Here is a 16,111-nt window from a genome sequence, read left to right as displayed (position 1 = left end):
TATATGCCTGTGATCCCAGCAGCCTAGGGGGCTGAAGCAGGAAGATTGTGAGTTCAAAGTCAGCCTCGTCAACTCAGTGAGACCCTGTCTCTAAATATAATAAAAAAGAGGGAAGAGGGGTGCTGGGGATGTGACTTAGTGGTAAAGCACCCCTGGGTTCAATCCTTGGTATCCAAAAAAATAAATAAAATACTCATTATTTGATAAAAATGGAGGTTTTTCCTCTTTCAGAATACTAAGAAAGTGTATTAAATATTTTTATGCATAAACCAAGTTGTATGAAATACAGTACTCTATCAGCAACATCCCTATGTATTTGTAAAAATCCTCAAAACGCCTGACTCTTTATATAACTAAACAAAATGTTCCTGTAATCCCAGCAATTTCCTTCCACAGAAGGAAATTCTCACCTCTAACAGAGCAGAAACAGCTTCTCAGAAGGGGACAGATTTTAAAGGCAAGGGAGCCAGTGGGTGTGGTAGGGGCTGCATTAGTGTGTTCTTGGAGCAACGAGGAGGCTCCGCATCTTCCCAGCTGCAGTAAGGACCTGGGCCAGGACGACAGGACAGAGGCCCAAGCCCAGAGGCATCACTAGATAGCAAGTGCTGAGCGGGGACGAGAGTGACCTGATACTACTCTTACCTAGGTGTAAGAAGGAAAATAGAACTGAAGCAGAGTAATGAATTATTGCCACTCAGAGGCTGGGCCAGTGAGAATACAGAGAAGAATTCATACTACTTTTGAGGTGTCCAGGAAGGTGATGTGGAGGAGGCCTTGGTGCTGATGGGTAAAGTTAAGAGACTAGAGAGGCTTGAGGATGATTAGCTCATCCTGACCCTGAAACCTGAGAGGAGATCACCTAGTAAGGTGGTCAGAAATTCAGCTGTCACTTGAGAGGGAAGCCACAGGGCCGTCTGCACCAGCAAGTTGCTCAGGAGAAGTGTGTGTGCTCCAAAGGAAGGTCAGGCAGCCCCAGGCCAGGCAGATGCAGCCCACCTCCTGTTTCTATAGACAGCATTTCATTGGCTCACAGCCACTCCCATTCTTTTCATGGTGTCATTGCTGCTTTCCTGCTAGGATGGCAGAGGTGAGCACTTCCGAGAAGATACGTGGCCCACACACCTTAACCTCAGGACTCTTTAGCCCTTTACAGAAGTTTGCTGACCCTGCTCTGAAACATGGCTTTTAAAAAAAAAAAAAAATACTTCATTAGGAAAAGCAAAAGAACAAATTGAATGAGAAATAACTTATTCATTACAGGTTTTCACAAACTCCGCACCAAATACAGTTCTTCCATATCAGAGGCAACCGGCTCCAAGAGTCCAGCAGCCCTTTATTAGTAAGGCCTCCAACTCTGTTCTTCAGGCCAGAAACCCTCCACTTTCATCCCTGCAAAACGGACCCAACGCTCCCAGCAAGGTAACCCTGTAATGACCTCAGCCAACAGGGCTTGCTGACATTGGCAGCACTCCAGTCCCCCACCCCTTAGGCTGGGAATGACCACCTCTCAGTGTTGGTGGGGTGATGGCACCTTGTTAAGGAGGAGCCCTGCTGTGGTCACACAAGGTGGCCCACCAGAGACCTCAGCTGCCCAGGTCCTTAAAGAGCTGCTGCTAAAGATCTTTGATTGGCAAGAACTGCAGAGCTGAGTCTAGTCAGGGCAGGAGCAAGCTTGCTGCCAAGAGCTAATTCATGCTCTTCCTCTGTTTGATACAGCCTAGCTCACCCCCTCCACCCCAACAGTTTGTCATCCAGCACTCTCTGTTTGGGACCCCAGTCACCAAGGCAAAAGACCCACCCCGCTACGAAGAGGCCATCAAGCAGACACGCAGTGCACAGTCCCTTCCAGAGGTGAGTGTGGACAGTCACAGTTCATGAAACTGGTGTTTCATGAGCTCCCCCCATCCATCCTCAGCAGCCCTATACCAGATCCTTTGTCTGAGACTGATTTGCCTTAGTGAAACAAAAATTATAATCAGGAGCTTCATATTTTAACTGGTATTTAAAATCTCATTATGAAGAATCCCAAACATTTCTGTAGAGAAATTACCTGTAGGTACTGCTTATTCAGAATCCAGGGTTTGTCTAACTTTTCCTTTGCTACAGAGGAATCAGTTATGTTAAGGGCTCATGTGCTCGATAGCAGGGCACATATTTTATTCAGCTTCCTCATTTCTAAAGCCACCTTTGTCAGGCCAGCTAAATCCACTTTACCCTGCATCATCTCTCCTAGTCTCTAGTACCCTCTGCCCCTCAGGGTACACTGTGGATTTGACAGACCTGCAGTTCTCCAGGCTTTGCAATACCTATGCCCACCAACATTGACCTCTGAGCCTTGTTTCATTGAAAAAACAGGAACAGTTGCAGCTGCCCCTGTGTATAAATCATCTGGCCTGTGGCGAATGCCCAGACCTAGCAGCACTCATCATCCCTTACCCTAAACACACCTCTGACTCTCCCCACCTCTCCAAAGCTCTTTCAAAGCTTAAAACTTAACTTACTTTCTAGAAAGGGCCCCAGCCCCATAGAGCATATAAACCAGTCCCCCTCCACCACGGGAATGTGTCATCACACCGTAGTTGGCTGAACCTACCTTGTAGCCAAAGTGAGCATCTATAGAAACCGGCAGATGACAGTGTGCAGTTGGGCACCCTCACGGAGGGCACATGGATGCTCAGGCCTATGGTGGACTGCCTGTCTGAGGAAACAGTTATCATATGCTTCTAGTATCCACTTAGTGCCAAGAGAAGACAGCCTCTCTAGTTGTAAAAACATTCCCTCAGTTCCAGACTCAACAAGGGACCCATGAGGAAAAACCCAAATTTCAGAAACAGGTTTAAACATTTAGAATAAAAATCGAAACAATTAAGAGTCACCTAGGGGCTGGGGATATGGCTCAAGCGGTAGCGCGCTCGCCTGGCATGCGTGCGGCCCAGGTTTGATCCTCAGCACCACATACCAACAAAGATGTTGTGTCCGCCGAGAACTAAAAAATAAATATTAAAAATTCTCTCTCTCTCTTTTTTTTTTTTTTTGAGAGTCACCTAGAAGTCAACTAGACTGTCCTCCCCCATGGTCCACTCAAAAGTAGCATGTATTCTTCATAGGGAGCAAAAATGAGTTGGCAAGTGCTCAACTAGTGTTTTTATGAAAATAGAAAGGTAGAACTGATCCTTCCAAACTGGCTTTCATGTGTAGGCTTATTAGCACTGCCTCCTTGATTTATGTAACAAGAAAGGAGCAGCTTTCTCTTTAACCTAAGACAACTTGTTGGAACCCATGGGGTTTACGTGTCTCTGGGTTCATATTTACAGACCAAGGGAAACGAGTTCTCCGTTTGTGAGTAGGAGTAACACTGTGTCTACAGTCCCTCTTTATGTGCCATTGAGCACCCAAACTCTAGAAATTCAGTTGGTTTTTTTTGTTTCTGAAGTACATTTACTCAGACATCCAGTGCCATGGGTGGCTCAACAAGGCTATCCTGGTTTAGTCTTCCCACAGGTAACAGCTGTAAATCCTGATCACAATACAAAAAGCAGCTACATGAAGGCATTGAAGACAAGTAGAAGCAGTCACGTTCCAGTGAGGGTCCACACTGGGAGAGAGAAGTCACATGGCAGGGGTTCCCTCCTCTTGCTCTAGGGTCATGCCAAGTGTCAGGGTCACTCTTAGAAAGTGACCTAGACACTCTGTGGTCTAGATAGAGGACAGGGTTGAGAGCAGCCAAAGGGAAACAGAAAGAGTCCCACCTTGTCTGCCTCTCTGGCTGACCCCTAAGCCACATAGGCATGGTAGACTCAGCAGCTCGGGTGAAGACAAATCTAAACCAAGATGGAACAGCTAGCTACCCCAGAGATGTTTCTCAGTCGAAGTCCAACCACATTAATAGCTTGCTAAACCAAAAGAACCTGCTCATCTTAGAGCAATGAGAACATCCACACCATCCACTTCTAACATGCAACATCAAGGTTGTGAGAACAGCCTGTCTTCAAAAGAGGCAATCAGCTGAGGCGAGACCAACTCAGAGCTGATCTACATGTTGGAGTTTGCAAACAAGGGTTTAAAGGAACCACCTCCTCAATGATGTGAAACAAAATATATTTATAATGAAGAGACAGGGGATCTAAACATATACAGATACAGAAATGATTTTTTAAAGGCTAAATGGAAATTCTGGAACTAAAATATCTGAAATGGAAAAAAAAATCATAGATGAACTTCACAAAATGGAAATTCTGGCAGTTGGCGGGGGGGGGGGGGGGGGGAGTCAGTGAACTGGAAGACAGCTCAGTAGAACTTACCCAGTCTACATACCAAGCCTCAGAGCCCTGTTATGTAACAATATGATGCAGATATAAGACAAGGAGAAAAGAGGAAGAATGAAACAGATGGATATTTGAAGTAATGTCAAAACTTCCAGAAATATAATGAAAGATAAATTTATAGCTTTGAGACACCCAATAAACACCAAGTTGGGTAAATAGAAGATCTAGTCAAATTTTCAAGAGCAAAAAATAATTGAAAGCATAAAGAAAAAACAACACATTACATATAGGGCAAAAAGTTGATTAATGTCAACTTTTCATAAAAAAAAAAGTATGGAAAGAAGAGTAAAATAACATTTTTGAAGTTCTAATTCATCAAAGATAGCATTGTCTTGATTTTATAACTTAAATATTTACAACTGATAAATGAGAGGAAATAAATGGATCTATACAGTTACAGTATTCCCTATTTTTTAATGTATTGTTACAACATTAAGTAGACATAAAGCTAAGGATATGTATTGTATATCTATAGGAGCAATTTTTTTTCATATAATGAAATGAAACTTTTAAAAAAAAAGTTCTAACTTTTTCTAAAGTATTTTTTGAGGACAGGAAGGAAAGAACAGGGAAACAAAAAACCAGACAGGACGACTAGTAAATAATAAAATGGTAAACCCAAATTTAACCACATCAGTAATGACCAGAAACACAGCAGTTAACAATTCAACAAAGATGATCGTCTTTAGACACTTAAAACTTTACCTAAATGAAATATACTGTATTAGAGACTTCTTGAAATCCAATTCAGTGATAGAAAATAAGGGAAGTGTGGAAGTCAGCTGGGCTAACATCTTATTCCCTTCTTTCTTAGCTCTTAGCCAACCTAGCCAGCTGTGACTCTTGGGGTAAATGGCTGAACTTCTTGGGTGACCTCATTTTCCAAATCATCAAATTACAGATTAGAAGTAGATGTTCTGTGAAGTCCCTCAGTACCCCCACCTTCGTACGCAAGGCTGCTAACACATTTTCTCCTTTGCCGTAGATTTCCAACGCACACAGTCAGCAGATGGACGACCTATTTGATATCCTCATAAAGAGTGGAGGTAGGTCAGAGGTCATGCTGCCCACCGCCCCCCCAGGAAGTAGCTTCTCCACACATCTGTGACAGGTCTCCTCCAGAGCTTTAGGTCATTTACCTAAACAAGGAAAAGTCATTGATTCAGCTCCAAACAGTAATATTACATTAGATTTATCCATAGATATCTGCCTGCTGAAAAAGATTCCTTGCCAAACAAAGTAAAACTGGATTTAAATTCTGTGTTGAAAATCTCAAATTGTATCCCACGAGTATCACTCATTTTCAAGAGATGAGAACATTCCAGTTCCACTTTAATTCTGTGACAACCATGTTGCCCTGTTTGGTCAAAAGCAATAATACTAAAGAACTTTGTATATATGTAGTCTTAAAAAAAAGTGTCAAGGTTATCTGTGCCTCAGCTTACACTTGTAGGGCTGGGGTTGTGGTTCAGCGGTAAAGTGCTCACCTAGCACATGTGAGGCACTGGGTTCAATCCTCAGTACCACATATAAATAAAGGCATTGAATTCACCTATAACTAAATTTTTTTTCTTTTTTTTTTTTTTTTTTTTTTAGAAAATGTCATTTATGTTTTCAGAACTTTATATAAAATGTGTACGGCTGAATTGGAGACACTGTCCAACTATAATGATTTTTTTTTCAAAGAAAACATTAGATCTTTCGTAATATTAAGAATATACTTCACGTCTCTTTGCAAACTCAGGAGAAATATTTCCATTCAATTTGAGGTTCTCATGCAGTTATCAGCAGATTCACGGTGTCAGATAAGGAGCCATACCTTAAAACCTTAATGACTAAGAATAAGGACCCAATAATTAAATAAGCCCTTGATTCCTGTCAAATAGGATATTATAGCTTGCAATGCTTAGTCTTACTGAGGAAAAACTGAAAACACATCAGAATTTAATAAGCTTTTGTTTTATCTATTTAGCTAAAATGATTCATCATCCTAAAGATATAATCAAGGATTAAACCTGACGAATAGCATTTCTCTCATCTCTAAGAGGGGTGAGAACAAGAGTCATAAAACAGCAAAATAATTGCCCTACTAATAGAAATTTTAAAATAGTAGTAAATCTTTACTTCAATTATTTTCCAGAGATTTCCCTCCCTATAAAAGAAGAGCCTTCCCCAATTTCCAAAATGAGGCCAGTGACAGCCAGCATCACCACCATGCCAGTCAACACAGTGGTGTCCCGGCCACCACCCCAAGTCCAAATGGCACCACCTGTGTCCTTAGAACCTATGAGTAGTTTATCCGCCAGCTTAGAGAACCAACTAGAAGCCTTCTTGGACGGAACTTTACCTTCAGGCAGTGAAATGGCTCCACTACAAAGCAGCAGTGAAGACAGGGAACCCTTCTCCCTGATCGAGGATCTCCAGAACGAGCTGCTGAGTCACTCTGGCATGCTGGGCCACGCACACTCACCCATGGAGACCTCCGAGGCCCAGTGTGCCGCAGGGGCTCCCTGTCTGTCTCTCGACCTCTCAGACTCCCACCTGGACAGCATGGAGTGGCTGGACATCACCATGCCCAACACATCCTCGGGGCTCACTCCCCTCAGCACCACTGCACCAAGCGTGTTCTCTGCGGACTTTCTAGACCCACAGGACCTCCCGCTGCCATGGGACTAACATCATAGGCTGCTTGTCTCAGAATTCATGAGGTTTCAGAATATGAAGAAGATTCTAAGAGGTCAGTTTTTAGAGATAGATCCATAGTTGCATTGTTGCAATTAAAACACGTAATAGAAAGAGTAGCTAAGAAGGTCAAGGCCTGGAAACCAAGTTTGAAACCTTTCATTGCATTCAGCAGTGAATTCCTACAATATAACATGGCACAGGGCCTTCTGAAACACTAGTCCAAGAAGACTCGCCTGGTTCTCCAGACTGCAGTACAGAAGGAAAAGTACCTTTAAAGACATGAGAAAGGGTAAGACATGCAGGAAAATGACACTAGGATTCTCTGGTAATCAACTACATGTAAACCTCTGTGGTCACTGGGACCCTAAATAAAAGGCAGACAGCTCCACTCACAAACCAAGGCCGCAGTGAGGGAGAGGAAAGGTCTCTGCAGGAGCCACTTCCTAGAGATGGCCTGAGCCAGCCGGGCACAGCGGGGGGTCGGAGAGTGGAGAGTGCTGCCCAGCTTGGTTCGACAGCTTCCAAAGGAAGACTTTTGCTCCACTCAGAAACCTGTGATTTTTTGTTGTTGTTGTTGTAGTTTATTTTGCAATTTTTGGAATCTTACTTTAGAATTCCAAATTTAAATGGAAGATATTTCACCACAACCATATGTCTACAAGATATTGTCAGACAATCCACTGTAAAAAGTCCAGGTATATTGATAACACTGAAAATTCTATTAGCAGCCAGCCCTCTGGGTTGATTCGATTGGTTTTAATGTGTATATTAGGCATTTATATGTACACTCTGACTTTGTGATTTGTATAGCTGACGTTAGGGTAAGGAAATGGGTATCCAGTGGTCCTACTTTAAGAACTCAATATTTCTAGAGTACTTGAGCCACATGTATTTTCATATTTAAAGAATTGCTGACTAACTTTCAGGTAACCAGACCCATCTCAATGAACCAAGAAAAGGCTAGCATGAAATGTCTTTCTGAGCTGGTGAATTAGAAGAATGGAAGGTAAGGGGGAAGTCTTCTGTGAACCAGGACCAGGACATTCCCACCTCAAGTCCAAGTTAGACTGTCCATGAGCTTGGCCACCAGACCCAGCTCTGGCTGTCTTTGTCACCAGTCCCTGGTTATCATCTTACAGGCTTGTAACTGGATGTCCTACCCAAGCTCTCACTGTATTATCAAGCCTAAATATCAAAAAACTGGAGGTTTTATTAATGTTTTTCTATATTTAAAAAAAAACTATCACATTTGTCAAGTAGTTTAAGAAATTTTCTGAAATGCCAACTATCAAGATTTCCCAAATTATTTTGATCTAGTAGTTTTAGGTATATATAAAATGTAAATAATGGAACAAAAAACTGAAATCTTCCAAACAAGGGTGGAGGGCTTTACTAAATAATGACACTGTGCCGTCTCCTCACCCTGTGTAGGCCCAAGGGCCAGGTTGATTCCTGGGTTATTAGACGGTGGATGCTCCACACAGTGATACGCAAGAGGCAGCCTGACCCATTGTTTGGGAAGAATTTGTGAATCATTTCTGGATTTGTGTTTTGCCTAAAAATATAATTCTTTTTTGGTCTATAAATTTTACTATATGTAAGAAAAGTCCACCTTTCCAACACTAGCTCCCTGGAGCCCTCTGTTAACTGCACTTTCTGGCTTGAAGGTGCTGATGGTGCTGACATGCAAGGCAGAGGCCACTGTGCTCAACGTAGTCAGTGATGAAACTGGCAACCCACCCCAGGGTACGGCAAGTCTATGACCAGCTCCACCCAGGCAGATGAGGGCTTCCCAGCATAGCTAATGGGACCCAGGTCAGTTCCCGGGTAGGGATGGTCTCCAGAGCCAGGTTATCACTTGGGAAGTGACCTTCCCTATGGAAGGTCTTAGCCCTGGATTTTCTGAGGGCTTCTGTCTGGGGTTCATCAGGTCCAGTCTCCTAGCACCTTCTTTGTTCAGATTTTAATAGTGTGTTAATTAGCACCGACTAGCAGTGGGACTGTAGAAGGCAACTGAACACCTTGTGCTCCTAACGCCTGTTGAGTGACTTCCTGGTTCCATAATCCCGAGTTGCATGCACAGATCGTTTTCCAGCCCTCGGGTCCCTTCATCAGTAGGGACCTGAGAACTTGAAACACACCACATCACGCAGCACAAAGAATTGTTAGCAATGTGTAGTCAAAGAGCAGCCTACATGCGCTTGAGCCTTGGTGTGCAGCGTCTCGTCCTCCAGAAGGCAGTGGGCCTGCAGCACCTCCCACAAGCAGCCATCCCACTCGCACCATTCCACTTGGCCCCCCTTTCCCAGCCCAAGTAGCCAGCAGGCACCTGGGACACAGTGCCACTTTCCAGGGCCTCACCCCCATGTCCAGGTAAGGGCGAGCACATGGGCAGTGTGTTGGCGCGCATGTGACACAACCAAAGACCACTCTGCACACCAGGCCTTTGACCTGGCAGAGGTGATGTGCACGAACTAAAGGTGGCTTTCTGCTGTTGGAAGCTAGTTTCATAGCCATTAAAGCACAGGACAAAACATAGGACAAAGTCGAATTCTCACTATGCATGTGTGTGGTTCAGATGTGCTGCTGTTGTACATCATATTGCAAAGTACTCCATTGCCAAGGAAACAGGCCTAGAAACATTGTCACACCCATCTTATTTCCCTGCATAGTCTCAACACAGTAGCATAGACCTTCCCTTCTACTATAATCAGGTCAACTTCTTGGGGGTGGGGTAGATAAAAAGAACGATGCTAAAGCTCCTAGAAAGGCTTGGGGTGGGGGGGGGGTCATCCTGCACATCTCATTGTAGCGTCTCCTGGGAGTCATCTTAGGTCGACGTTGGTAGATCATGTTCCAGCATGTTCCCTGAAATGTGCAAGCTACCTTATAGGATTTGCCACATATCTACATAGATTCAGAATTTGTGGAATTTTTTTGTGGAGTTACTATGTGTTTCATGAATATCTTTGTAATATTAATAGGTCTTATTTAAATTTCCTTTTTGAAAACCATGGGGTTCTGTGACCCATGTAACTGACACTTGCTGGCTTGTGAGTGCTAATCAGGAACAGTGGCAGAGGTGCTGCCCCAGCTGCTGCCTACAGAAGGCAAGGTCACAGAAATAAGGTGGCATCCCCAGGCCTTGCAGTCCAGACACCCAGTGGCGCACAGGAAGACGTTTCCCATTTTGTGGCCAGAGCCAACTTGGGCTTCCCTCACCCCTGCTCCCAGTCATTCCAGGCAGCACAGCCGTCTTCAGAGTCCTTTCAGAATTCCCAGGCTGACCAAGCCACCGCAGCTGGTGAAGCAGCTATCCCCACAGATGATGATAAGGACTTGAGCTCAGAGGTGGCAGAGCACTATGGCAGGGTTGAAAGTGTCAGAGGAACCCACATGTCAGCATTCACCCTCCCTGCCATTTCTGCAGGCCATGAGGTCCAAGCCCCAGAAGCACCTGGCCAGTCAGGCAGGAGCCTGTGGCACACTGGAGACTTTAAGGACATTTGAAGAGAATAGGTTTTAAGTGTCACCAGCAGGAGAACACGAGGTCCTTTAATCAAATTCACCAACAGCTCCCTTTTTTACTATCATTCACTATACACATGAATGTCAAATACTGGCAACAGAACGCCAAGTGCAATTGACCCACTGCCCCAGAGGATGCAGAATTAGCACAAGATGATCCAAGAACATGAACTGGAAGGTTAGGCTTGTCGAGGAGCACCGCCTACGAAGTTCATAAGTGTGTCTCGAGAGCACCCTCGCTATACTTCTGCCGGTCTTTTAAGTGACTTTAACCAAAACTGGAAAGTAACAATTAAAATAGTCTTTTTTTTCTGGTTCAATCTTTGATCACTTGCTCATTGAACAATCTTTCTGGGCTGCTGTTCTTATTTGTGACATGACCATGTGGCAATAAGCAGGCCCATGTTTCTTCCCCATTCACCCTTTCTTGCAGTATCTGAGAAAATGCATCCTTGCAAAGGTTTCTACCCGAGATTTTTTATGGCCTGTAAATCAAAAAGCTGCACGTGTTTACAAAAGAGCTTCATCCTCCACGCACATACATTGCTCTGTGAACGTGATGGGAAGCACCGGAGTTTGGTGGCAGTAGGATGGCAGGCAGATCCACGGGTGCTACCTGGACTCCAGCAAAACAGCCATTGGTGATATCAGCACAGCCACAGGGTAACAGAGCTTCATGCCAACTGCTGAGACTAAGCTTTACCCAGGTGTCTAGAATCCCCAAACAGAACAATTACCTCTCTGCATTATGCTGTAAGAAATCTTGCTAATTTGGTAGGAAGAGGAAGCACTTAGGAAAAGGTTTAGAGTCTACCAAGAGTACTTGACCTCAAGCAACCCATAGTGATGCAAAATGCTTTAAAACGGAACCAAAGGCATTGCCAAGTATTTGCCAAAAGGAGGCACTTTTTATTTAAAATTTGAGACTACGGAGATCTCAAAATATCAGTCCCAAAAAGGTATTATCCATTTAAGGTTGTAATTTTCACAGAGATGTAGATATTCTCTATTTTCATGTAAAATAGTTTAGAGTTGCTTTGTTGGTTTAGGAGTAGTACATATTCAATAGTAACAATTTTTTTTCCTTCCCCTGTAAGAATCAGTTTTTTTTTTGCTTGCAATAGAAATGCAGCGTGATAGGTGTTTCTCTTATTTTCATTGTCACGTTATGTCTTAGCATCTCACTTTATGGGGGAAAAAAGGAGAAAGATACCAATCTGCAGAGCCCTGCTCATTACAACACTAGTTTAAAAAATTTTAAAAAAATTATGGCAGTCGGGGGTCCATTCATGTATTGCCTTTCTGTTGTGTTTTTTTTTTTAAACCATGATGCCTTCATTTGCTGTTTGCACCCCTGAAACCAGTTCCACATCATGTCTGAATGCCATACATTTTGCACATGTACTGTACATATATGAAGCATACTGTATTTTTATATGTGTGCACATTTATCATCAGATCTTTTGTACATAGTGGCAGTATAGTAGCTGATCGGGAAATGTTTGATATATCTCAGCGATTTTGCATTTTTGTGTCTCAAATAAAAAATTTTTTTTTGATGTACTGTGGTTTTTCCTATGCAGAGACCACGCCCTATATGTCAGTGGGGCTGCCGCAGACTGGGGCTGAGGCCGACTGGGGAGAAAATGCCACCTTAGGAACACAGCCCACAACAGCACAGCAAGGGCAGCGTTGGGGTGCTTCACAGACCAGGTCCTAGACCCTGACCTGCAAACCCACGTTGAAAACGCCACGATTCACGTCAGTCATTGCTTTCCTCCACAATCATGGGGAAGCATCAACTAAAAGCAATAGGGCGGGATGTGTAGTTCTCACTAGGGGTTGACACAGATCATACTGCACAACATGCCCGCTGAAAACCAACTCACTCTGATGGCAATAAACACCAACAAAATTCCTGAAAGAGCCAGGCACAGTGGTACACACCTGTAAGCCCAGGGGCTCAGGAGACTGGGGCAGGAGGATGGCAAGTTCCAGGCAGCCTCAGCAGCTTAGCGAGACCCTGTCTCAAAATTTAAAAGGGGGCTGGGGATGTGGCTTAGTGATTAAGCACCCCTGGATCCAATCCGAGTACAAAAAAAAATTATTTTTAAAACCCTAAATGACTCAGCATTGGACCCTTCAATTTAACCAACTTCCAAAAGCAACCAAGACATTTTTATAAACTATAAAACATGGTTGTTACAATTCAGGTTGTTTTGTTGTTTTTTTGAGATGAGCCTTAATTTCAACCTGAAAGCCTAAGGTAAAATAGTCTTGAGGAGAACAGTACCATATTTTCCTCTTTGCTTGGAAGAAACAAAATGATGAATAAACTTGGTTGACAGCCAAAATTTTGACATTGCCATCTGATTAAGAAGTCGGCGGGGAGAGAGGGGGCAGACCATCAATCCCATTCACCCAAACAGCAAAACCTTCACCCACACCAGGTGCAGGGGAGCAGCTGGACAGAAGGGCAAGTCGTGATGCCTCCACAGGGCCAACCCATCCACAATGCCCCCGTTTCACCACACAGACCCTGCCCCCCAGGAGACGCACTGAACGTCAACTATTCGAGGCAGAGAAAATAGTGCCACAGGGAGCTCATCTGCACTTGAGGGGGGGTACACTGGCTTGCTTACAATTCTTTAAGCACTAAAAAAAAAAAAAAAAAGTCTGCAGAACTATGGTTTAAAACAAGTGTTTTTTATTTTATTTATTTGTACTGGGAAATGAACCCAGGGATGCTTTACCACAGAGCTAGATCCCCAGCCCTTTTTGAGACAGGCTCTCACTAAATTGCCGAGGCTGGCCTCGAACTTGAACTTGTGATCCTCCTGACTCAGCCTCCCAAGTTGCAGGGATTAGAGATGTGAGCCCCTGCACCCAACTAGTGGTTTCACTTTCTTAAAATATCTCAACAGCCAGGCATAATGGTGCACACCTGTAATCCCAGTAGCTCAGGAGAAGCTGAGGCAGGAAGATTGCCAAGTTCAAAAGTCAGCCTCAGAGACTTAGCAAATCCCTAAGCAACTTAGTGAGGGGCCCCGTCTCAAAAAATGAAAAAGGGTTGGGTATGTGGCTCAGTGGCTATAATGCCCCTTATTTCAACCCCTGGTCCCCCCAAAATAAATTAAAATAACTAACAAACTTGAGTATACATAAATTGACACCGCAATTCAAATTTTGTAAGAGATTTGAGAATGGTACAGGAAATCACACGCAAGAATGAACACTAAAGCATTGTTTACAACGCAAAAATTGCAAACTCCTGTGCCATCCAATTGGAGAACCATTAGACATAGTAATTTACAGGATATGAAATCCCACTGCATTCCTGTATGTTAATAATGAATAAACCATGGACAAAAAATTTATTCTAACAAATCAAAAAGAATACTTAGGAATGGAGCTAACAAGAAAATTATAAGATTTACACTTTGAAAACTATAATGTGTTACTGAGATAAATACAAATACACAGAAAGACATCTCATGTCCATGAAGAAGATTAATATTGTTTAAATCTCATGTAACAGGATCTGACCTAAAACATACACAGGACTGCCGCGTTCCTGGAAACAAAAACACTCAGGGGTCACTCCAGGGGAGCTGCCACACAAGACACAGATACCTTTTCCTTTGGGGGTCCTGTGACAGCTCCTCTGACCTTAAGGGTCCGCAGAAAGAGCAAGCGAGCACACGCTGACCCCTTTTATTGAGAAGCCATTCAAATGGGGCAAGGGGTCAGGTTCAGGGGGCCGAGTCTATCTTCATGATGTCCACTGTCATCTAGATGTCCACTGACATCTAGGAAGGCCACACCCAAGGGCAGAGTAAGAGAAGGAGACACACAAGGGGCCTTTCCATGGAACATTCTATCCCAAACAGGGCAAGAGGGTAATATCACAAAGGAACGGGTGAGGTGAGCGTAGCTCAGTCCATGGGGCTGCAAAAGGCACGCCTACGCATGAAGACACAATTGGTTGCATTATTTCTACCCTCAAGATTGGGGCTACCGTCTTCAGCAACTTAAGAGTAGCCAGATCATGGGGGGGGGGAGTGATTGACAGTGCCTCAACCAATCAGGAGGGGAAAACACTGGTCACATGATGTGGCAGCCTCCCTCACAGGACTATTACAACTCAGTAAGACAGACCCAATTTTAAAATGGGTAAGGAATCAACACTGGTTTCTACAAATGGCCAATACATGCACAAAGATGCTTTTATATCAAAAATCAAAGCCACATAGTATACCACTTTCCAATCACTAGAATAATCAAGATGATAGTGATAGAGACACTGCTCGTGGAAATGTGAAACCATGTGGCCATTCTGGAAAAGTCCTTCAGAGAGAAGGAAAATGACATTATCTGAATCTACAAAGAACTTAGGAACAATAAATGGTAACTACATAGGCATAACAGTTTTTATGAGGGCTTAAATCTCAAAAAATAACAATGTTGTGTGGTATTTTTGACATGTAAAATGTGAGAAAAACAGCATATGGTGGGGAATAGGAGCACACTTTAGTGCATATACTTTTTCCAAATTGGTATAACATCATTTAAGAGACAACTATGATAAGTTACAGGTATCTATAATAAATCCTATAGCAAGTACTAAACTAACAAGACAGCCATAGCTAGGAAGCCAAGCAAGGGATACATGAACAATAAAGTCAACAAATGCAAAGGTGGTAGGAAAAAGACGAGGAAAAAAAAAAAACCAGGGAGATGATAACTATCCATATGGTTAGGTTTAAATTTATCACTAAATGTAAATGGCATAAGTAACCCAATTAATATGCAGAGATTTTCAAAATGTACAAACACCCAATTATGTTGCCTACACGCGCACACACACACACACACACACACACACACACCTATGTCTGAACATTTGAAGTGGGGTGGGTGTAAGTCAAAAGTAAAAATACAGAGGGCTTGGGGTAGAGCTCAGCAGTAGACCATTTACAAAGCATGCTCGAAGCCCCAACTTTGACCTCCAGCACCACAAAAAGTAAACATGTAATAAAAGGTATGCAGTGTTACAAATATTCCACCAATGGATTAGTGTTATCAGACAAAATTGCAGAGATTTTTAGAGCAAAAATACTACCAGGGTTTAGATGGCCATTTCATAGCAATAAATTTATCAACACAAAAGAATACTAAATGTTTACGTACCTAACCAATTCAAACAATGGGGGGTGGGGTAGATCACAGAACGTCAAAGAGAAAAATCCACAATTACAGTCCGAGATTTCAATCCCTTTTCTTAGTCAGTGGCAGAAGTAAAAATTATGAAGGATAAGAAGAAAATCCACAATACTAGCAACCAGTTTGACCTGACATTTATAAAACACTTTCCTCAACACAGTCTGCATTCTTTTCAAAGGCACATGAAGAATTTATCAAGGAGATTATCTCCTGGGCCATAAAACAAGTCTCGATGCATTTGGAAGTATTTAAAAAAAAAAAAAAAAAAAAAAAAAAAACACTATACAAAATATGTTCTCCGACCGCAGTGAAATTAAAGTATGAAATTAAATTAGGAAAAGGGTAATGAT

At 43.0% G+C, this 16,111-nt stretch overlaps 1 protein-coding gene across 13 annotated transcripts in view; it reads left to right on the top strand.

Moving 5' to 3' along the window:
• Positions 1-16,111, top strand: part of Mrtfb (myocardin related transcription factor B) — a 172,377-nt gene that overhangs the window by 152,342 nt on the left and 3,924 nt on the right. For 9 of the 13 annotated variants that reach the window (XM_078024337.1, XM_078024331.1, XM_078024333.1 and 6 more), the window contains 4 exons: positions 1,261-1,419; positions 1,717-1,851; positions 5,311-5,371; positions 6,466-12,097. In XM_078024337.1, the coding sequence (XP_077880463.1) occupies positions 1,261-1,419; positions 1,717-1,851; positions 5,311-5,371; positions 6,466-7,001 (891 nt within the window). In that variant the 3' untranslated portion in view covers positions 7,002-12,097. Of the gene's footprint in view, positions 1-1,260; positions 1,420-1,716; positions 1,852-5,310; positions 5,372-6,465; positions 12,098-16,111 lie in introns of those variants that run through there. The other 4 variants (XR_013427057.1, XM_078024340.1, XM_078024339.1 and 1 more) reach the window with 3 other exon arrangements.

This window comes from Ictidomys tridecemlineatus, chromosome 10 (genome assembly GCF_052094955.1).
Source record: "Ictidomys tridecemlineatus isolate mIctTri1 chromosome 10, mIctTri1.hap1, whole genome shotgun sequence".
NCBI lineage: Eukaryota > Metazoa > Chordata > Mammalia > Rodentia > Sciuridae > Ictidomys > Ictidomys tridecemlineatus.
This window is presented reverse-complemented; position numbering and strand designations above follow the sequence as displayed.